General features: G+C 43.7%; 2 protein-coding genes and 1 long non-coding RNA gene across 3 annotated transcripts; all 3 read right to left on the bottom strand.

Moving 5' to 3' along the window:
• Positions 1-91: 91 nt before the first annotated feature.
• On the bottom strand, positions 92-10,821 carry LOC121877371. Its single transcript, XM_042383106.1, has 12 exons — positions 10,259-10,821; positions 8,337-8,497; positions 5,374-5,620; positions 4,807-4,977; positions 4,240-4,349; positions 3,909-4,009; positions 3,485-3,683; positions 3,085-3,215; positions 2,546-2,738; positions 1,793-1,859; positions 1,471-1,585; positions 92-591 (listed from the first exon to the last, which is right to left on the bottom strand). Exons 1-12 carry the CDS (start codon positions 10,293-10,295, stop codon positions 531-533), a joined length of 1,593 nt encoding a protein of 530 aa, XP_042239040.1. The 5' UTR covers positions 10,296-10,821; the 3' UTR covers positions 92-530.
• Positions 10,822-12,010: 1,189 nt separating this feature from the next.
• On the bottom strand, positions 12,011-20,356 carry LOC121877344. Its single transcript, XM_042383054.1, has 9 exons — positions 19,926-20,356; positions 19,081-19,172; positions 17,494-17,591; positions 15,653-15,830; positions 15,101-15,225; positions 14,218-14,401; positions 14,023-14,101; positions 13,149-13,323; positions 12,011-12,948 (listed from the first exon to the last, which is right to left on the bottom strand). Exons 1-9 carry the CDS (start codon positions 20,050-20,052, stop codon positions 12,876-12,878), a joined length of 1,131 nt encoding a protein of 376 aa, XP_042238988.1. The 5' UTR covers positions 20,053-20,356; the 3' UTR covers positions 12,011-12,875.
• Positions 20,357-20,507: 151 nt separating this feature from the next.
• LOC121877339 lies at positions 20,508-22,634 on the bottom strand. The gene is made up of 3 exons (XR_006090965.1): positions 22,439-22,634; positions 20,996-21,114; positions 20,508-20,548 (listed from the first exon to the last, which is right to left on the bottom strand). It is a non-coding gene; the product is annotated as an uncharacterized LOC121877339 (long non-coding RNA).
• Positions 22,635-23,404: the final 770 nt, after the last annotated feature.

The raw sequence follows: 23,404 nt of genomic DNA, 5'->3' as shown, positions 1-23,404 counted from the left end.
TGACACTCACTAATACATGATAACTAAAATTTTATATAATTTTAGTCACATGGAATTATTGTCGTACAATTTTTGGATAATTCCAGAAAATGACTCAACCTAACCCGTAATGATGGCGGGTCAACAGGTATAGTTCTTAAGTATTAGCTCCATAGGTAAATGATTTCTCAGACTCAAGTTCTGCAGTAACAAGTAAACACAGTGTGACAGATTGGCAAAGAAATAACTGTTGATCATTTCAGAGCACTTCTGTGTCACTGGTTGGTGTGTGTGTCTGTGGTCCGTCAACACTCGCATCTTCCAACTGTGGCTGTGGTGATCACAGGATGTTGAAACCCCCACCTCACTTCACAGCAACTTCTCAACAGTTAAATCAAGGTGAGGAATGAACGGTTGGTACAGATAGAAGATGAGTAAATGATTATGATATTCAACGTTAAATCATCTGAAAACAAAGGCAATCAATAAAATAAATGCTTTGGCCTGGCGACCTGGCGTGAGTAGGTAGGTAGCTGACTGAGAGGGCCGACTCAGAGGGCCGACTCCGTGGTGGTGTGAGCATGGATATCAACCGTGGCGATCCTAGTTGTCCTGTAGGTTAGAAGAAATAAAGTTTTTACTAAACACTGATATAAGAATGAAGAGAGAAAGAAGAAAAAGACATTACCTCAGACACACATAGAGACAGACATACTTACACATGCAAAAACTCATTTCGTGTTCAGTGTCTTAATATAATGAACGGGAGAACAATAATTAAGAGACAGACAGACAGACAGACAGACAGGACCTTGTTTCATGCTCTGATGTAAGGAACACTTACTTATTTCGGCATAAACAAAACTAAATATCGGTTGCTGAATTAGGGAGTAGAGTAGTCGACGTTTAGCGTCATGGTCAGGGTTAAGAGGTTGGAATGGGTCAAAGCTGGCGTCAAGGGTATGGGGTCAAATCTGGGGTCATAGTAGAGGTGTTAAGGCTGTAGGTTAAAGGTAATCCCTCCTCCTAGTCACAGGCCTGGCACTTGACATTATTAGGGACCTGCCACGCTTTGCTATAAACAGATGAAATGTACCGGGAATTCCCCCCCACCTCCCCCCCCACACACACTCATCATTCTGTCACTTTATGTAACTTGCTGACAAAACCCATGATTCTTCAGGCTTCCACGCCCTTAATGCATGAGTCATAAAGGCAAGCATGAACTCCGCATGCTTCCCAGTTGGGCACTGTAAACGCTTCTGCGCTTCACCTTGCACAGGATGTAAGGGGGTGCCCAATAAACTAGCCCCCTCTGGGGCAATCTGTAAAAAATCTATAAAATCTGTTGAAGGTAATGGAGGGGGTCAAGTCCTCATCCATAATGTCGTAGACCTTTGTTAAATATTATCTCAACATTCAACAGCTTCTTTTGACAATACCTAACCAAACCTAACCTAATTTTATACAACCTAACCTAACCAAACTGACCTGGACGACTGCTGGAAGTTGATGGCATCTGGATCCTCGCTGTCTGAGTCGAGGGAGAGTGGGACGTCCTCGAAGGCCGAGTTCGTGTAGCCTTTCACCGGATTCTTCGTTTTGACTGTGTGAGAGACCGAGAGATACTTGGCTTATGTAATCAGTCTCTCTCTCTCTCTCTCTCTCTCTCTCATCTTCTCGGAATATTAATTTAATCAATCAGTCAATCATTAACTCCCTCAATCACTGCGTCCTTCAATCAATCCATCAACCACCTTATCACATAATCAATCAATCAATCATTCCCTCCATCAATCAATCAATGACTCACCTTCCTCGTTAGTTACTCCTGGCAGGATGATGAGATCTGGCTCGTACTCTTGGTAGTCATCATAGTACTGTAAAGTAGGTTAGGTTAGGTTAGGTTAGGCTGGGCTGGGCTGGGCTGGGTTTGGTTAATTTGGGTTTGGGTTGGGTTAAGTTAGGTAGGCTGGAGTCTTAGATTACCTGGGTTCCTTTAATCTCACACATGCATTGTTTTGGATGTCACGGTCTGTTTTGATGTCACATGAATTTTTTGACGTCATATAAGGTCTTTTTGACGTCACATGGTCTTTTTGATGTTATATTAGGTTTTTTACGTCACTTGAGGTCTTTTTAACGCCACAGGAGGTTTGTTGACGTCACATGAGGCCTTTTTGACGCTACACGGTCTTTTTGATGTCACATGAGATCTTTTTGACGTCACGTGGTTTTTTGGCGTGTGAGTCAGTTCAAGCAAAAATAATATTATCTCCACTTAACCTAACACATCTCTAGTACACCCCCAACACCCCAATACATAAGAACATAAGAATGGAGGAGACTGCAGCGGGCCTATTGGCCCATACTGGGCAGTCCCGTTTACACCCAACCCCTATTGCTCATATATCCGTCCAACCTATGTTTGAAGCTATCCTACACACCCACACCTAGTACACGCCCAACACCCCATTACACACCTCTAGTACACCCCAACACCCTCAAGACCTGAATACATACCCAATACACACATAGTACACCCCCAACAGTCCCCAGTACTCACCATAGGGTCATCGTCAACGTCATCGTCATTAGTTTGAGAGTCGGTCCTCTTCATAGGGAAGGGGAGGGAATGGCGGCGAGAGGTCCTGGAGGCCAGGGAACCTCCCAGACCTAGTGTTGACAGCTCTCCCGATGACCTCCTTCTCCTCTCCTCCTCAATCTCCCGCTGTCTCTTCAGGAACTCTTTCCGGCGTCTGGAGTGAGGGAAGGAGGGAGGAAGGATTGAATAGGAGGAGGGATGGAGGTAGGTTTGGAAGGAAGAAATGAATTAGGAAGGAGTGAATAGAAAGTTGGAAAGAAGGAAGGAGTGAGGAAGAAGGGAGGAGGGAAATAGGATTGGCAGGAAAGAAAGGCGGGGTATGGTTGAAAGGAAGGGAGAGGGGGGGCATGATTAAAGGGAAGGAAGAAAAAACTACAATTAACTTCACATAAAGAAATGACACTTGTAAACAAACAGATTTCCTCTTTTTTTTCCTTCGCAAATAAACCAAAGCGAGTCTGTGTCTGTCTGTCTGTCTGTCTGTCTGTCTGTCTACTCACAATCCATAGTCTATCTTCCGTTGAGCAATACAGGCGACGAGTGTTATAGCGGAGGCCAGCGCCAACACCCCTATGATCATACCCCACGAGTTGACCTCCTTCAACACCATCAACGAGCTCTCCTTGCACACCTGTGGGGACAACGTGTGTCTCGTTAAACCACCACAACACACCTGTTTCAATCTCTCACACCCACGTCAAAATTTGAGACCAAAACACCACTCTCACTCTCTCTTCAAAGTCTGTTGTTAAAGGGAGGTTTTGCTTATTAGTTACCTGACTTGATTACAGTGTGTTGTCTTCTGTACCTGAAATAACTACAGTGTGTTGTGTTTTGTACTCGAGATAACTACAGTGTGTTGTGTTTTGTACTCGAGATAATTAGTGTTGTGTTCTGTACCTGACAAGACTCCGGCATGTTTGTCCAGTAGTGGTGGTTGGAGGTGGTGGCGAAGATCGTGGTGAGAAGGGAACTGGTGAAGACCCTCTCGTCGGTGTCGGCGAGGAAGGCGTGGAGGGAGATGTTGTAGGCCACGCACCGGCTCCAGCAGTACTGGGGGTGGCAGGTCTTTACGTCTAGCACCATCACACTCCTCCACCTGCATACAACACACAAGGTACTGTAGGTTAGTTTACCCACACACACACACACGCACACACAGTTGGCATGTTCTTCGTTATGCCCATGTTTAATATTCGTGTTAACTGCGCCAGGCCTCTCTATAAACGCTATACTTGAGTCCTTATTCATTGACTTAGCCTAATCTAACTTATCCATATCATATCTAACCTAACCTATTCATCTTGGTGGGTTGGGTACTCACGTGATGTCCTCCGTCAGCTGGAGTTGTTCCTTAGCGACATACTCTGAGGTCATGCCAGCCACTGCCTCCCTCACCCGGAGCTGGTACGTCTCCTTCCACCCCTACACGAACACGTATGTGAGTTGTACACTGGTATTAAGGTTACTTCCTGATATACTTCTCATAAGATATACCGAATCCATCAGTTGGTATATCTTTAAGCGTGACTCAGAGATCGGTTATCCTTATTATACCTTCAAGGAGATATATCCACGTTCTCATTTGGTATATTGTTAAGGATGACCCAAAGAGAGAGTGGTTATACTGGATATACCTTTACGGATATACTTACTTCTTCAGGAGTGAGACCGTTGAGGGCGACCCAGGCGCTGACATTGTAGACGTCAGGAGGGATGGGGAGGGTGGTGGTGGTGGAGCCAGTGGGAACTGTACTTACCTCACCTGTAACACAAAGCACACGTATATAGATGAATTATTGGACAGACAGAGAAAGACATCTGTCGACGTCAACTTTTTTCAATCACGATTGTATAGAATCTTGTTTTTTTTTCTTTTGTTTAAGTGTTATTTTCTCCTATAAGTATTTTCCTGCCTGGCACAGATAGGCCAGAGCCGAGATCAACAGCGATTTTACCATTATTTGCCGTTAAAATGTTCTCTATGGTGTCCTTCTTCCACAACAAGGCCCTTGTATAGCTCTGTAGTGAACCCGTCTCTCTCCTACTCTCCCACCAGTATAGTAACGCCATAGACCTGCTTTAGACAACATGCTATCCACTCCTACACACGGCCACACATTACCTAACACAGTACCAAACAGTAATTTTATTAGAGTAGGTGTTTCTAAACTTAAATAAGGTGTATGTTATGTGAGGGTCGTAAGGTAATGAAAACTAACCAGTACGGGTGTAGTCGAGTTGGAAGCCGTAAACAGCGTGAGGGTCAAGGTCGGGTAGCAGGTGGGTACGGAGGTACACATGCCCGACAGGACCTAAGATGTGGACGCTCTTGAGCCTCTTCCTCAACCCGTAGAAGAACACCTCTTGGCTCCCTGACAGCAGAGAGTCTCCTAGGCAGACGGTAGATTAGATGGTTATTAATAGATCTCTAAACCAGAACATCAAAGGATAGTATTACTGTTAGAGATAGATCCCTGTGTTACCTGGTCGACGACACAACGCTAGCGAAATATGTATTTTTTTTGGTCTCGGTGATCTCTCGCCTCACGTTATCAAAAAACCTTATCAACAAGATCAAATTGAATTCTCCACCAGGTGTAAATATCCTGATTGCGTCAACTACAAGTATCGCCTGCCTGAAATAATGCTACCTCGTAATCCGGCAGCAATACCACTTGCTGAAGGCGGTGAAAACATACCGGTAATTGATATCTAAGTAAACGCCACCATTTGAAGGTGCTTGGAAAAACTAAAAAAAAAAAAAAACACATTTAAGTATCACTCACCTGCCCCCACCATCATGAAATCCCCCGTAGTGTACGAGTGACCGCTGGCGTTTTTGTCGTGGATGACGTGGGTAGAGCGCAAGTCGAGGTAGGTCACGTTAAGGTCAATGGAGTACTCATCGTCAGAGCCCAGGTCGATGATCCAGAGCCACTCCCCTCCAGGCAGATACTCGCTGGAGGTATTGCTCTGGATACTGATGGTTCCGGAGATGTTGGTCAACACCGCCACGTTCACTTTCGACTCTCTCTGTTGGGGGAACACAACTCCTGATTATTAAGTCGGAGGAGGTGACGGAGGGAGAGGGATTCTCTTGGCTAGGGGTCATCACAGAGAACACCCAGGTCAGGAGTTCCTCTTATTGTTGTTTAGAGGAGTTCTTAAGGGGAAGGTGCCCTTTCTCTTGTGGTTGCGGGGTTCCTGAGAGTAATTGAAGGAAAATGTTGCATGGACTGACCTTACAGGTAACTCAGAATCAGAGGATTTTCTCGAGACGATCCAGGACTGTTTTCTAAGTCAACATATAACCGAACCCACCGGAATAATCTTTCGATTTAGTTCATCAGCAGAGAAACCTCGTGCTTAATGTCCGAGGGTAGAGACAGGCACAAGCATAAATCACAAAGAAATTAGATTCCAGTTAGATTTTCCAGGGCGAGCGTGAGAAAATTCCACTAAAATGCCAGATTTCAGAAGGCCGACTTTGACAGTTTAAAAAGGCAGCTGAGAGAGAGGTGTCGCGCTTGGGTGTGAACCTGACAGATGACACGAACCTGATAACGAGATCTCTGAGATTGCCGAGTTCGACAATTTAAATAGTGTGATTACTTAATGCACAAGGCAAATATACCACACAAAAAGCTCAGATCGAATATGGCAGCCTGGCCGTCGTTATTTAAAAGAACATCATTGGCCAAAGGAAGGCTATGGGTAGAAGGATAAATTAGCAATAAATTTATAAGGTTATTATAGGAGTATTGGCGAGTTGGAGTTTAAATGGCAAAAAGAAGCCAGGAGAATAATGATTGGAATGTAAAGGAGGCGAACAAACCCAAGATTCTAAATGTATCAAACTAAAACACGAGAAAAGATTGGACAATACTGTCAGATATACTCTGAGCTTACTGAAATGCGAAGCGAAGAAATAAACGTAAATTTGAATAAATGTTACACAACAGTTTTCTACGAAAATTTAAACATGATACAAACTCACAACAGAGATAGTGAAGAAAACAAATTAAGCGAGATAGTAGTGACTAGTAAGCTTGATGTTAGTGAGCAAATAGACAAACTAAAGCCTGATAGTCACCTGGCCCCGATTAGATGTTGCCAGAGTATTAAGGAATGTAAGGAAAAGTGCTTAGTATGCCCATAGCAAATTGTTTAAGCATGTCATTTAAAACAGGTGTAGTACCCAGAATCCTGGAGGATAGCGAATGTAATACCGATTTTCAAGAAGGGGATAGATCACTATCCTCTAACTACCGCCCAATCAATCTAACATCAATAGTAGGCAAATTACTGGAAGAAATCATTTCAAACTCTATTCAAAATCACCTGGAGAAGCACGGATTGATCAATGATTCCCAGCATGGCTTCACAAGCGGACGTTCATGTCTAACTAATCTATTAACATTCTTTTCATTAGTTTTCGAATCGGTGGACGAGGGGCACAATTATGATGTGGTATATCTCGACTTTAGCAAAGCCTTCGACAGAGTCCCCCACGAAAGACTAATTAGAAAGGTAGAAGCACATGGCATCAAAGGTAATATCCTTAAATGGATTAGGGTGTGGTTACAGGACAGGAAACAGCGAGTGAGCATTAATGGCACTAAGTCCCATTGGAGCAACGTCACAAGTGGAGTTCCCCAAGGCTCAGTACTTTGACCATTATTATTTATTATATACATAAACGACATAGATATCGGCATAGACAGCAACATAAGCAAATTTGCTGATGACACTAAAATAGGACGTGTTATTAAATCTGACGAGGACTCGGCAAAACTACAGGAAGATTTAAACAAATTTTTCGAATGGTCTGAAAAATGGCAGATGAAATTCAACGTCGACAAATGTAAAGTGCTCAGTATAGGAGATGTAAACAGGGAAACCAGATACCAGATGAACAACGATGCCATAGAGAAATCCGACTGCGAGAGAGATTTAGGAGTAATGATAAGCAGGAACCTTAAGCCAAGTAAACAATGTGTTTTTGCTCGTAACAAGGCTAATAAAGTACTTTGGTTCATACAAAGGAGTGTTAGTTACAAGACTAGCGAGGTCATCCTAAAACTGTATCTTGTGCTTGTGAGACCACACCTGGATTACGCAGTTCAGTTCTGGTCACCGTATTACAGGATGGATATAGAATCATTGGAAAGAATTCAGAGGAGAATGACAAGACTAATCCCGGGCATTAGGAACCTTGAGTATAGAGACAGGTTACAACATCTTAATTTGCACTCCTTCGAGAGACGTAGAGCGAGGGGCGACCTGATAGAGTGTGTATAAGTGGAAGGCAGGGCTAAACAAAGGATTAATACAAAGGTACTCCAAACTATCCAACCAGGAGCTTAACTCGTAACAATGGTTTTAAATTAGACAAATTTAGATTTAGGCGTGAAATAGGTAAACACTGGTTTGGAAACAGAGTAGTGGATGAATGGAACAAGTTACCAAATATCATCATTAACTCGAATACGCTGAATAGCTTCAAACATAGGTTGGATGCTTATATGAGCAATAGGGGTTGGGTGTAAACGGGACTGCCCAGTATGGGCCAATCGGCCCGCTGCAGTTTCCTCCATTCTTATGTTCTTATGTTCTTCTTAAATGGTTCTTACTTTTGACAGAATTCAGATACTGTATAATCAGAGAAACCTTAAAACACACACGCACACACACACACACACACACACACATTCTCTCTCTCTCTCTCTCTCTCTCTCTCTCTCTCTACCTGGAATTGCCTGCTTCCTGTGGGGTGGTTTGGGTGCTGTATCGCTGTCCGTGAGGCAGGAGAGGACGTATTGGCCCCAGTGGGAAGGAGTGAGGGGTTGAACGACCAGGTGCTAGCGTTCTTATTCTCACCTGTTAATGAGCTGACCACAAGGACCCCAGCTGAAAAATACAGATTTCAGTTAATCATGTAAGACGTGGAAAAATGTCAAAAGGGTCCTGTCATTTTTTTTATTTGATCTTTGTGAAGGGTTGTGAGTGAGACTGAAATATGTTGAGGGTTATGAGAAAGATACTAACAGTTTGGGAGATACTGACAATAATGAGTAGGTATGAAGATTCTGACAGGTGTGGAGGGGTGTGAGGAAGATCTTGACAGGTGTAGAGGGGTGTGAGGAAGATCTTGATAGGTGTAGAGGGGTGTGAAGAAGATCTTGACAGATGTTGAGAGGTGTGAGGACATTCTTGACAGGCGTGGAGAGATCTGAAAAAGATTCTGACAGGTGTGAGGAAGATCATGGGAGATATAGGAAGGTGATCGGTATTATTCAAGAGGTGTGTGAGGAAGATCATACAGTATAAATTACAAAATAGTCAGTAATAGTTTAAAAAGCCAACATATCTACACCCTGGCCAACATATCTACACCCTTATATATCTACACCCTGGCCAATCTATAACATCTACTGGCCAACATATCTACACCCTTGCCAACGTATCTACACCTGGTCTACACATCTACACCCTGGCCAACATATCTACACCTGGCCAACATATATATCTACACCCTGGCCAACATATCTACCCTGGCCATATCTACACCCTGTTATATCTACACCCCAGCCAACATATCTACACCTGGCCAACATATCTACACCCCAACTATCTATCTACACCTGGCCAACATATCTACACCCTGGCCAACATATCTACACCCTGGCCAACATATCTACACCCTGGCCAACATATCTACACCCTGCCAACATATCTACACCCTGGCCAACATATCTACACACCTGGCCAACATATCTACACCCCCTTACACATCTACACCCTGGCCAACATATCTACACCTAGGTCTACACATCTACACCCTGTCATCTACACCCTGGCCAACGCATCTACACCTGGCCAACGTACCCTGGCATCTACACCTGGGCCAAAACACCCTGCCAACGTATCTACACCCTGGCCAACATATCTACACCCTGGCCAACATATCTACACCCTGGCCAACATATCTGCCAACCTACACCCCTGGCTACATATCTACACCCCCATATATCACACCCTGGCCAACATATCTACACCCTGGCCAACATATCTACACCCTGGCCAACATATCTACACCTGGTCTACACACTACCCTGGCCAACGCATCTACACCTGGCCAACATATCTACACCCTGGCCTACACCCTGGCCAACATATCTACACCCTGCCACATTGCCAACACCCCCAACATATCTACACCCTGGTCACACATCACACCCCCTGGCCAACATATCTACACCCTGGTATATCTACACCCTGGCCACACCCTGGCCTGACACCTGGCCAACGCATACACCCACAGCCCAACATATCTACACCTGGCCAACATATCTACACCCTGGCCAACGTATCTACACCCCTGGCCAACATATCTACACCTGGCCAACGTATCTACACCCTGGCCAACATATATCTGGCCACCCTGGCCAACATATCTACACCCTGGCCAACATATCTACACACCCCTGGTCTACACATTCTACACCCTGGTCTACACATCTACACCCTGGCCAACACATCTACACCCTGGCCAACGTATCTACACCCTGGCCAACATATCTACACCCTGGCCAACATATCTACACCCTGGCCAACATATCTACACCCTGGTCTACACATCTACACCCTGGCCGACTAATCTACACTTACCCGTTAGCAGCGCACAGAAGAACATCATCTTGAGCATCTTGAGTTGTACAGTGAACGCTTGAGTTGTACAGTGAACGCTTAAGTTGTACAGTGAAGGCTTGAGTTGTACAGTGAACGCTTGAGTTGTACAGTGAACGCTTGAGTTGTACAGTGAACGCTTGGGTTGTACAGTGAACGCTTGAGTTGTACAGTGAACGCTTGAGTTGTACAGTGAACGCTTGAGTTGTACAGTGAACGCTTGGGTTGTACAGTGAATGTTTGAGTTGTACAATGATCACCCAATTACAATGATCAGGTTTAAGGTAGGTTATGTACAGCTGTCACGTTGTTTTATTAGACATGTACAGTACACTGAACACTTGTGCTGCAAAACACCTGCCCTCTACAGACAACGATCGCCTGAGTAGAAATCGTAAACAACATATTCAATATACGGTACGTCGAACATCTGAATTCATTCTGTTTTGAGACACCTGTCGGAACACAACCTCTCCCTCTCTCTCTTCACACACACACACACACACACACTGCAACCCGTTCCCCAACTTCACCTCATAGCACAGTACGGTCTTTTATCTAATGTTATCATCGTGGTGATATTATATACAATCTGTGTTACGGAAATTTAAGTAATAAAATAAAAGTTTCTCTGTGTGTGTTGCCGATCGTAATACACTAGACTCATAAAATAGCTTAGTGACTGATAAACCCCTGTTCAGTAGTTTATCGCACTGTGTTCTCAATGTATAAGTATAGTGTTTCGTGCTTGTATCATCCTGTGTATCGAATTACAATACATGTAATAATAGGATACATTATAGCACAGGTGAGTCGATCGGTGTTTTGATTATGTAATACTCTGTACTACGATTTATGTAAATATTAGTACATGTAATAACACCAACAGGGAATAACCTCAATACACATATAGTAATTATCAAGAGATTTTCCTCCCATAATATTGCATTTCTCACTAAATAAAATAATTATAATAGATGATCTTTAATACGTAACTAATTGATCATTAGTGTATCGGTAGGACCAATAGTAAAGGAAACACGTACAATATTTATATATCTATTATAATATATAAAGGTAATCAGTGAAAGAGTGACTTAACATCATAGTAACTTAAATGAACCAAATGTGTAATTATTTTAATCTTACGAAATAGTACACACACAAAAATATATTCGATAACTGTACCTGATCAATTGTTTTTTTTTTTATCATATTTATTGTTCCACAGTATAACAATAAGTAAACATACTGTTTGGGCCGGGGTTCGATATCAAACGATCTCACTTGTTAACACTTGCATGAATGAGTGTAGGGTAGTCGCTAGTACCTTTGATGAAGCTGGGTGAGATAATAGGTAGTCTCACGGCGTGTCACCTTTGATACAGTCGTAGTTTGAATCTTTGAATCGTCCCAGCCCACGTGGGTTACACTTGTAATTATCTTAGCTTGTAAGTTACACAAGTGTACACAGGTTCTGTTATCTTCATTTGTGGTTCCTTGGTTTAATGTAAACACACGTGGTGATTTTCTAGTTATATTGGATACTCTGGTAGTTACAGAATTGTTTGTTTACAGACTACTGAGCATTAGCTATTAGCTTGTGATTAGCTGATATAATTAGAGAGAGAGATACAGCCTGGAAGCTATGCTCACAACACGTCTCTTTGGTACGGTGTCTGGCTGTGAACTGTGAACTGTGGGAAACTGTGAACCAGCCGACCTCTCTATGTCTGGTTGTATGGGGGAGGGGGTTAATTTACTACGTCAACACAGAGATAAAGGCTACACTACACAGGCCTACTCTCACACGGAGGCCTGGGGACATATATTTATGGGTTGTAACTTGAGTCTGTGTGAAACAACAAATGTTTATGTGCTGTCCACCCTAGGAGGTGTGACAGAACAAATGCTTATGTAGCTGTATGCTCAATAGTCTGGGTGATAGAATGTATATAATGAATATATGTCCTTAACCCATATTTATATAATACTAATTGATAAGGGCGAGAACAATACGGGGGTACAGTAAGTTACAGTGAGGTACAGTGTCAGTAATGAACTTAAAGCTATACATAAAAGTTTGTAATAAAAGTATTGGCATATAAATCACATACAGCTAATCCGTAGCTTTAATAAGAGAGTCACATGTGTAAGATAATATACTATCTTAACGCCACACACATCACAAGACACTTCGGGCTGTATGTGGGCTACTGAAGGTCCCTTGATACACACAACACCAACACACAACCTATGATTTGTCAGTCATCGCTTTAACGAAGTTCGCCCATATTTGTAGTGTCGTAGTTATTGACTAAGTTTTGTTCCTGGTCCTCGTGGGGACATGTTGATGATCCGAGCACCGTCATCTTGGTGTGAGAAGTGTTCCCTGGCGAATCTGTGAAGGCCGTGAGAGGTGTAGTCTGAGACGCGTTAGGTGTGGGAGATGGATCAGTTAGTCACTCCCTGGACGGTTGTGCCAGATAGATGGTGGGTTGTAGGAGTTAGTAGGTTCCCTGAAGGGTGTGCGAGGGGAGGTTAAGGTGCATAGCCAGTACTGTAGCTCCTAGGACAAGAGTGGCACCGTCTGGAGGGTTTACAGCGTCGTTTCTTCGTTATCGTCGACGGTGTGCACGTCTGCCGACACGACCTGGCTTTGTGGTGTCTTACTGGAAAACGACGACGTATTTTAGATTAAACTGATCGAGAATATAAGCACATATCTGACAAACCGTAAAAAACAGATATGAATTGAAACTAATTTAAGTTAGTTATGTATTCTATGTATGACTTCACGTTTTTTTATTAACTTTCTGTGATAGAGTTTAAGACGTTGAGAGGAAAGAGAGAGAGAGAGACACACACACACCTCAAGCTATTCTGGGAGTCACGGAAGCTGATGGCCCCACCGTCATTGGAGTCCTCGCTGTCTGTGTCGGCCAAACTGTGAGAAGGACCGTCTCGTTGGTACACGGTGACCTCCTCGTCGGGCACGAAGGCCTGGTTGGTGTAGAAGCCCATCACCTGCCGATCCCTGGTGAAGTCTGGACCACCCGGGAGTACAGTGTGGTGGGAGGGAGGGAGAAAAGTACAAGCATGTTAGTACGTCATTTATATGTACATTAGCACAACATCAATCAACATATTTTGTACATCATATACTCCTGCACTCCTCACCACCCATCCACACCTCTCATCCTCACCACCCATCCACACCTCTCATCCCCACCACTCATCCACACTACTCATCCTCACCACTCATCCTCACATTCCATCCTCACCACTCATCATCACCTCTCATCATCCGCCCACAACACTCATCCTCACCCCTCATCCACACCTCTCATCCTCACCCCTCATCCACACCTCTCAGCCTCACCACCCATCCACACCACTCATCTTCACCTATCATCCTCACCTCTCATCCACACCCATCATCCTCATTCCCCATCCTCACTCAACACTCATCCACACCCCTCATCCTCACTCACCACTCATCCACACCACCCATCCTCACCCTTCATCCTCATCCCTCACCTGTATAACGATCATCCTCAGTAATTCCCACGAGATGGTATTACAGGCCAGTGGTGTGTGTGTGTGTGTGTGTGTGTGTGTGTGTATTCTAAAAGTAATCATTCTACTAACCTTAAAGTGATCACTCAACTAACCTCAAAAGTGATGACTCGGCTAGCCTTTAAAATGATGACTCTACTGACCTTAAAAATGATGACTCGGCTAACCTTTATCCAGGCCAAACTGGGTGGGGTCAACGGTGCCCATGTCGGGGTCATATTCACGGAAATCGCTCATGTCGAAGCCCTGAGGAGAGAAGAGAAGAGAAGTAAGGGCACAGACAGACAGACAGACAGACAGACAGACAGATAGATAGATAGACAGAAAGATAGACAGAAAAACAAACAGTGAAGGACACATACCACATTGTCATCCGAGTCGTAGTCCTGGGCGCCTTTGGACTTGGGGAAGGGTATCGAACTCCGAGATCCTCGGGATGCGAAGGATGCAGGCCGTCCAAGACCTAGGATAGACGCGTTAGCGGAAGACCGTCGCCTCTGGTCATCCCAACGATCCTGCTGCTCCGTCTCGTACTTGAGGCGCTTCCTGGAGGAGGGAGAGGTGGAGGAGGTGGTCAGTGTGAGGGTAGGGGTGAGGGGAGAGGGACAGTGTGAGGGTAGAAGTGAGAGGAGAGGGACAGTGTGAGGGTAGAAGTGAGAGGAGAGGGACAGTGTGAGGGTAGAAGTGAGAGGAGAGGGACAGTGTGAGGGTAGAAGTGAGAGGAGAGGGACAGAGGGAGGCGAGAGACTGTGAGGGTAGAAGTGAGAGGAGAGGGACAGTGTGAGGGTAGAAGTGAGAGGAGAGGGACAGTGTGAGGGTAGAAGTGAGAGGAGAGGGACAGTGTGAGGGTAGAAGTGAGAGGAGAGGGACAGTGTGAGGGGTAGAAGTGAGAGGAGAGGGACAGGAGGGTAGAAGTGAGAGGGAGGGACAGTGTGAGGGTAGAAGTGAGGAGAGGGACAGTGTGAGGGTAGAAGTGAGAGGAGAGGGACAGTGTGAGGGTAGAAGTGAGAGGAGAGGGACAGTGTGAGGGTAGAAGTGAGAGGAGAGGGACAGTGTGAGGGTAGAAGTGAGAGGAGAGGGACAGTGTGAGGGTAGAAGTGAGAGGAGACGGACAAGACAAACGCACAATCTTCATATCTTTCAAGTCTGAGTTAAGAATATAAGTGTCTTAAATATATAAGTGTTTAAGCGTGTAAGTGTATTCCAATGCTTAAGTGTGTAAGAATGTTATCACTCAGTACTCACTCAGTCAAGGAACCCTTCTCGCTGTACTTCCAGAATAAGGCGGAAATAACGATGCCGAAGATGAGGATAAACACAGGCACTGCCACGTACCTAGTCAGCGAGATGGTCGGGTGCTCTTCACAGATCTGTCCAACACAAACGATCTCTTACTCTGAAGTCTTTCTCATATAAGTTTTTTATTTTTTTATTATTATTATTTCACCAACAAATATTAATCTTTCTACCACATCCTATTTTTATCTCCCTTATGGTAGGTTAATATACTACGGGGGGGGGGGGTATAACGATTGTGTTGGGTTTGTCTGTGTAGTTATGTAGTGAGTCATGGTGTTAAGGAAGCAAATGAACTTTTTTGGTTTAGTTGTGGTACAAGGAAGATCACAGATTAATGTCGATGGAACCTAACCTAACCTAACCTAACCTAACCTAATCCCCTCTAGGTGTATAAGGTGTCTAATCATCAGGTGAAATAAGGTGGGGAGAGAGAGGGCACACTTAATCTTCAGGTAATTCACTTTAAGTAATGTAATTAAAACCTACACTCCAACCTACCTGACTTCCCTCATTAACCTGGGTGATATAGTGATGTAGACTCTCAGTATTCAACATCTGGTCGAGTGTGTACTTGGTGAACAGGTCCGAGTCTATGCTGAAGTCATACGCCACACAGTCCTTTTGGCATCTGAAGGGGTTGCAGGACTTGATGTCTTGGATCAATACCATGGTGGATCTGTGAAGGAGGGAAGGACTTTATTCTCCCTCACATTACTGCAGGACTCTTTCTGCTGAGTAGGATACTGCGATGAAACCACTAAGTTATTCTTGCTTTCTTTACCATAAATCGACTGCTTATTGTATATCCCATTAACCCCTTTAGTACGATAACTTAACCCCTTTAGTACGATAACTTAACCCCTTGAGTACGATAACTTAACCCCTTGAGTGCGATAACTTAACCCCTTTAGTACGATAACTTAACCCCTTTAGTACGATAACTTAACACTTTCAGTACGATAACTTAACACCTAAAGGAAGAAGACTTAAGAGGGCTAAACTTGTTGAGTACGATAACTTAACACTTTGAATTGTACTCAGAAAGTTAAACCGTACTCAAGGGGGTTATGTTATCGTACTTAAAGGGTTCACACCATTTAACCCTCAGATATATCATAACACGTAACTTAGCCCCAGACATAGCATAACAGGTAGTGTAGTCCCCAGACATAACAGGCAGTGTAGTCCCCAGACATAACAGGCAGTGTAGTCCCCAGACATAACAGGCAGTGTAGTCCCCAGACATAACAGGCAGTGTAGTCCCCAGACATAACAGGTAGTGTAGTCCCCAGACATAACAGGCAGTGTAGTCCCCAGACATAACAGGCAGTGTAGTCCCCAGACATAACAGGCAGTGTAGTCCCCAGACATAACAGGTAGCCCAGACATAACAGGTAATGTAGCCCCAGACATACAGGTAGTGTAGCCCCAGACATAACAGGTGTGTAGCCCCAGACATAACACAGGCATGTAGCCCTGCATATGCTGCAGGTAGTGTAATCCCAGACATAACAGGCAGTGTAGTCCCCAGACATAACAGGCAGTGTAGCTCCCCAGACATAACACAGGCAGTGTAGCCCCAGACATAACAGGTAATGTAGTCCCAGACATAACAGGTAGTGTGTAGCCCCCAAGACATAACAGGTACGTAGCCCCAGACATAACAGGTAGTGCAGGCCCCAGACATAACAGGTAATGTAGCCCCTGTATACACAGGTAGTGCAATCCCCAGACATAACAGGCAGTGTAGTCCCCAGGACACAACAGGCAGTGTAGCCCCAGACATAACAGGCATGTAGCCCCTGCACATAACACAGGCAATGTAGCCCCAGACATAACAGGCAGTGTAAGCCCCAGACATAACAGGCAGTGTAGCCCCAGACATAACAGGCAGTGTAGTCCCCAGACATAACATGTAATGGCTCTAGGACACAACAGGCATGTGCAGTCCCCAGACATAACAGGTAATGTAGCCTCAGACATACAGATGGCGTAGCCCCAGACATAACAGAGAAGTGTAGCCCCAGACATAACAGGTGTAGCCCCTAGACATAAGTGTAGCCCCCAGACATAGCATAACAGGTAAGTGTAGCCCCTATGATAACAGGTGATGTAGCCCCCAGACATAACAGGCATGTAGTGCCCCCAGACATACACAGGTGGGGTAGCCTCAGACATACACAGGTAATGGTGCCCCTGCATAACAGGTAATGTAGCCCCCAGACATAACAGGTAATGTAGCCCCCAGACATAACAGGTAATGTAGCCCCCAGACATAACAGGTAATGTAGCCCCCAGACATAACAGGTAATGTAGCCCCCAGACATAATATTACTCACGTGATGTTTGGTTGATTAACGTAGCCTAAGACATTGTGTACGTAGTCGGTAGACATGCCCGCTATGGCTTGAGTGAAGGAGCTGTTATAATCTTTCCACTGGAGATATAATTAATTAACTATAATAAATTATATATATATATATATATATTAAATAGCACTAGTCTCAACAGATAATTTACCTCTAGTGAATTGGCAGGTATATAATAGCTCATTTGGATAGACTCAAGAGTTTCACGTAAATTAAATAGCTCCTGTAGATAAGCTAGTGAATTAAGCTAGTGATTAACTCTTGTCTGAACATGTAAATTATTAATTTGCTTTATTTAATTAACAGGTAAATTAATTCGTTCTATTTATTGGTTATATATACAGGTAAAATATATCAGCTCTAAGTGACACGTACAGTACTTTATCTCTAGTAAATCAACGGTACACGCATAACGGTACATACATATATCGGTACACATGGATAACGGTACATACAGATATCGGTACACCTAAAACGGTACACGCAAACTGTTATCGCCGCTGGCTTTGTCGTTGGTGTCAACAACCATGTGCCTCCCCCACCCCACACGCGGCCTGTTACCACACCAGATGTAGCGACTGGGGGGGAGGGGGGCGGTGTTTACCGCCGGGAGTGACATCACCACTGGCGTGAGCGCTGAGAGGGTGTCATGGATCTCATGACACAGTTCGCCCTCTCGAGTGATGCCCCCCACCGTCCACCACGCGACCTGTTACCTCGACAAATGTGGCGGCTGAAGCGGTGTTGCACCAGGGTATATCCTTGCAGCGTAAGTGCTGGCATCACCGGGAGTGTTTCATCGTTGGCGTCAACACTAGTGTCAGTGCTGACGTTTTTGCTGCCTTACCCGAACAAAGATTAGGGGGTGGGCGGTGTTTACGGAGAAGAGATCATGACTCTGTTAATGTATGGTTTAAAAGGCGGCGTGGCCACCTGGACTCCAGGAGACTGCCCCCTCAAGTGATGCTGTGAGGACCGGCCCTCTGCTAGCAGTGGTGAACAACAACTCTCAATCCTGGCCGAGTTTTGTACTGGAACAATTTACACAGAACTATCTTCCTTTGGAACACCATACTGGTTCGCATTGACCCGCACTTGTAAGTACAGCCAAAGTGATGACATACCCCTCAGTACTGAAATATTGTGGACTAATTATGCCTACTCGTTCCTGCCTTATCTGGAGCAATAAGACAACGCGGAATCAATAATCAATTATAATTAAGATAAATTGTGTGAAACTAACTTATTATGTATCAGATAGATCACCATGTAATACTAATGAACGCCTTGTTGTCTGCCGGTTTTGATCACATCAATAAATATTGAATGCGTCAAAAGACGGGTTTCAATCATTCCCTTCGACTTGCCCGTCACCTGAACGTCCTTAACTAAGGCGTTTACACAAACAATAATACACATACACAGAACGGTACACACAGATAACGGTACACACAATGATAAACCTAAAAGGGTAAACATATACAACGGTACACAAACAACAGTACACACAGACAACGGTACACACAGATAACGGTACACAGAGTCATAATAGCTTACTTTAGTGGTGGGAATACCGTTGATTGGCACAAAGGCGTCAGGTAAGATAGGTGTGGGTGTAGTGGTGATGGGTGCCGGGGTCGTGACCTCTTCTGTGGGGATCAACGAGGTCAAGAAGGTCAGAGAAAGAGAGCATATAATAATAATAATAATAATAATAATAATAATAATAATAATAATAATGTGTGTACGATGATTAACCCTGTACTATGTGGTAACACCATTGAGTACGAAGATTGAACCCCTTGAGTACGAAGATTGAACCCCTTGATTACGAAGCTTGAACCCCTTGATTACGAAGCTTGAACCCCCTTGAATACGAAGCTTGAACCCCCTTGAATACGAAGATTTAACCCCTTGATTACGAAGATTTAACCCCTTGAGTTCGAAGATTTAACCCCTTGAGTAAGAAGATTTAACCCCTTGAGTAAGAAGATTTAACCCCTTGAGTAAGAAGATTTAACCCCTTGAGTAAGAAGATTTAACCCCTTGAGTAAGAAGATTTAACCCCTTGAGTAAGAAGATTTAACCCCTTGAGTAAGAAGATTTAACCCCTTGAATACTCTATCATTGTAATCGAGGAGTAACGTCATCGTACTCATGGGGGTTAAGATATCTTACCAACTCGACATAAACACATTATATACTTACAGTGTAGGAAGGAAGGTGTAGGGTCTTACCTGTCGTTTTGTAGGTGATGGTGAAGCCCGTAGCGTTGAAGGTGTAGGGTCTTACCTGTAATATTGTAGGTGATGGTGAAGCCCGTAGCGTTGAAGGTGTAGGGTCTTACCTGTAATATTGTAGGTGATGGTGAAGTCCGTAGCGTTGAAGGTGTAGGGTCTTACCTGTAATATTGTAGGTGATGGTGAAGCCCGTAGCGTTGAAGGTGGAGTTAGTGGAGTAGAGGAAGACGTGAGCCACTCCGCCAGGCACCACCACCTTCTGCTTCTCTTTCCGTTGGCCAAAAAACATGAGTTCGTTCCCTCCCAGGATGTCCTCACCTATACCACACCACAAGATTCCGGTACTGATAAATTCACCTGCACTTAACGTACATATATAATCATACAGGTAGATATACAAAAGTACATTATAGGGTATATACGCCACACACACACACACACGCTATTAAACGAGAGAGTTCATTCACCACTGTATAAACTACTTTGATAAACACCTGCACCCATTAGTACCCACCAGTGCCCATTAGTACCCACCTGTGCCCACTAGTAGCCACCTGTGCCCATTAGTACCCACCTGTGCCCATTAGTACCCACCTGTGCCCACTAGTACCCACCTGCACCTACCCACCTGCACCTACCAGGACAAAGTCCCCCGGTGAAGTTGGTGAGCTTGGAGCCGTGGATGTTGCTGTAGGGGCTGCTGAAGGTCTGTGTACTGTAGGGTGAGAGGTGATCTTTTTGGGGTTGTTCGCCTCCCTCATTCCGGGATCAACCAGAGAGTCTCACTGTTGGTGCAGTAAGGTACTACTGTCGGTCCTTGTTTACTTTTATAGTGCCGTTGTTTCCGTCGATTGTATATACATTGCGCTGGATTAACACAATGTTTGTATATAAAAGGTCTTGGTGTTTAGATGTGTGTATGGTGTAAATTATAGCACATTTCTATATATATATATATATATATATATATATATATATATATATATATATATATATATATATATATATATATATATATATATCTCCGCAATGAGAATCCATGAAATACAGTTAATAAATCTTCACCAGCCACCTGAAGAACTAACAAGTGTTACCCACCAACTCTGTAAAGGATATGGACACACGGGCTTACATAATAATAAAAGAGAACTAACAAGTGTTACACACCAACTCTGTAAAGGATATGGACACACGGGCTTACATAATAATAATAGATTAATTATTTATCTTACAATAGTGGGGGCAGGTTCGACGTTGTTGTACTCCTGGGGCTCAGAGGGGACACAGGCTTGGTTGGTGTTGAGGCCCCGACAGGTGTAGGGTTTGCTGGGCGGCACACCTGTCACGTATCCTGGAGGTGGGGGGTGGCCAAGTGTTAGTGCTGTTTATGTAGATTGGTATTAATGTTGTTATTGCCCCCAAAAGTCACATGAGCCTAATTTCTGATGCAAACATTTGTATCAACACACACGACCAGTTTAATACACATACTGCTAAAGCTGTTATCTAATGCATTCTTATTGAAAATACACAGTCAGCGACGAAATGAATTTAATGTCTCTATGCAATATATATATATATATATATATATATATATATATATATATATATATATATATATATATATATATATATATATATATATATATATATATATATATATATATACATACACAACAACTCATGCGCAGGAATGATGGTAGCCAGTTGTTGGAGGAAATAGCTCACTAACACCTTGTATTCGGGGTCCCCTCTGGGTTGTATAACTTCACCTCGTTAAGGAAACAACACAAAAGTTTACGGTCGTACTTAGTTACTGTCCATCTGCTGAGCCACGGCGATGTGTGGCAAGGCACACTAAAACCACGATGGGTGGACAGGAACATTAAAACCACGATGGGTGGACAGGAACATTAAAACCACGATGGGTGGCCAGGAACACTAAAACTACGAATAGAGGAAACTGCAGCGGGTCTATTAGCCCATACTGGGCAGTCCCGTTTACACCCAAACCCTATCTCTCATATATCCGCCCAACCTATGTTTGAAGCTATCCAGCGTGTTCGAGTTAATGATGATGTTTGGTAACTTGTTCCACTCATCCACTATTATATTTCCAAACCAGTGTTTACTTATCTCGTGCCTAAAACTAAATCTATCTAATTTAAAACCAATGCTACGAGTTTGTTCCTGGTTGGATAATTTAAGCACCTTTGACATATCACCAGTGTTTAACCTTGACTTCCATTTGTTACACCTTAATTATATCGCCCCTCACTCTACGTCTCTCGAGGGAATGCAAATTAAGATGCTTTAATCTGTCTCTATACTCAAGATTTCTAATGACCGGGATGAGTCTTGTCATTCTCCTCTGCACTGCATTCTTTCTAGGGATTCGATATCCATTCTGTAGGACGGTGACCAGAACTGAACTTCATAATCCAAGTGAGGTCCCCCAAGATATAGTTTTAGGATAACCTCTCTAGTCTTGTAACTAACACTCCTTTGTATGAAACCAAGTACTGTGTTAGCCTTGTTTCCAGCAAATACCCTAAGGCTTTTTCCTGACTCCTGCAACAGCGACACGTGTCATATACTGTACACCTGCGCCATAAAGTAGTCATAAACGTGAGTCTATACAAATCACAGGTAATAAAGTCGACACAACAACATACCCAACTGGATCACCAGTACCACAGCGACTCTCATCATCCCGGCTCTCTGTAACATCTTCTTAACACACGATCACAATAAGGTAAACGAATGAATAGGGCAGATCCTTCTCACCACCACACAACACACTAATTAGGAGGCCCAGTGCGAACTACAGTTCTGTAGACTCCCTTATGGTGGTGTACAGACGAAAGCCCCCACTCACCAGCCGCACTCAGATAACATCTATACACCTTTACGGCGGTTCTACTCTAAACGAGACATGAGTTGCACGACCATAATCTCCAACGTTGGTTAGAACTTTCTTGCCGCAATGGGTTGACATAAGGTGTTATCTTATCAGCAGTAATCAGGTGTGCTGATAGACAGGTCACTCATTGTTTTATCAGGTGGACAGAATGTTGACATGGTATCGGTCGCAGTTACATTACTTCAGTGTTTATCTTTATAATCTGGTTTATCTGTGAAAGGTTTATATTATGAGTGTCAGCGTCTGTCTTCATGCCTGTAGCCACTACCTTCCCTCTATGGAGTAAACTAAATATCTAGGTTAGGTTAGGTTAGGTTATGTTATGTTATGTTATGTTATGTTAAGTTAAGTTAAGTTAAGGTTGGTTGGTTGGTTGGTTGGTTAGTTAGTTTAATTTGGGTTAGGCTAGGGTTATTAGTTAGAAAAGGTTAGTTAGTTAAGGCTAGATTAAGTTAAGGTAGGTTAGTTAGTTAGGTAGGCTAGATTAAGTTAAGGTAGGTTAGTTAGTTAGGTAGGCTAGATTAAGTTAAGGTAGGTTAGTTAGTTAGGTAGGCTAGATTAAGTTAAGGTAGGTTAGTTAGTTAGGTAGGCTAGATTAAGTTAAGGTAGGTTAGTTAGTTAGGTAGGCTAGATTAAGTTAATTATAATGAGGTTTGACTACTATTTTTGGATATGTTAGTTTAGGTTAGTTTAGGTTAAGTTAAATCTGATATGTTAA

The sequence above is a fragment of the Homarus americanus genome, unplaced genomic scaffold (genome assembly GCF_018991925.1).
Source record: "Homarus americanus isolate GMGI-L3 unplaced genomic scaffold, GMGI_Hamer_2.0 scaffold367, whole genome shotgun sequence".
NCBI lineage: Eukaryota > Metazoa > Arthropoda > Malacostraca > Decapoda > Nephropidae > Homarus > Homarus americanus.
The sequence above is the reverse complement of the archived record's forward strand: the minus strand, read 5'-3'. Positions and strand labels throughout refer to the sequence as shown.

Bases quoted from the DNA above. Each gene is read 5' to 3' on its own strand.
- LOC121877371 (XM_042383106.1), bottom strand. From the start codon at position 10,295: ATGCTCAAGATGATGTTCTTCTGTGCGCTGCTAACGG. The intron at 3,216-3,484 runs GTACAGAACACA...TTGTCCCCACAG, and splicing joins ACATGCCGGAGTCTTGTCAG to GTGTGCAAGGAGAGCTCGTT. The intron at 1,860-2,545 runs GTGAGTACTGGG...CCTACTTTACAG, and splicing joins ACGTTGACGATGACCCTATG to TACTATGATGACTACCAAGA.
- LOC121877344 (XM_042383054.1), bottom strand. From the start codon at position 20,052: ATGTTTTTTGGCCAACGGAAAGAGAAGCAGAAGGTGGTGGTGCCTGGC. The intron at 19,173-19,925 runs GTAAGACCCTAC...TGATCCCCACAG, and splicing joins CATCACCTACAATATTACAG to AAGAGGTCACGACCCCGGCA. The intron at 14,402-15,100 runs GTGAGTACTGAG...TCCCTCCTCCAG, and splicing joins GAGAAGGGTTCCTTGACTGA to GAAGCGCCTCAAGTACGAGA.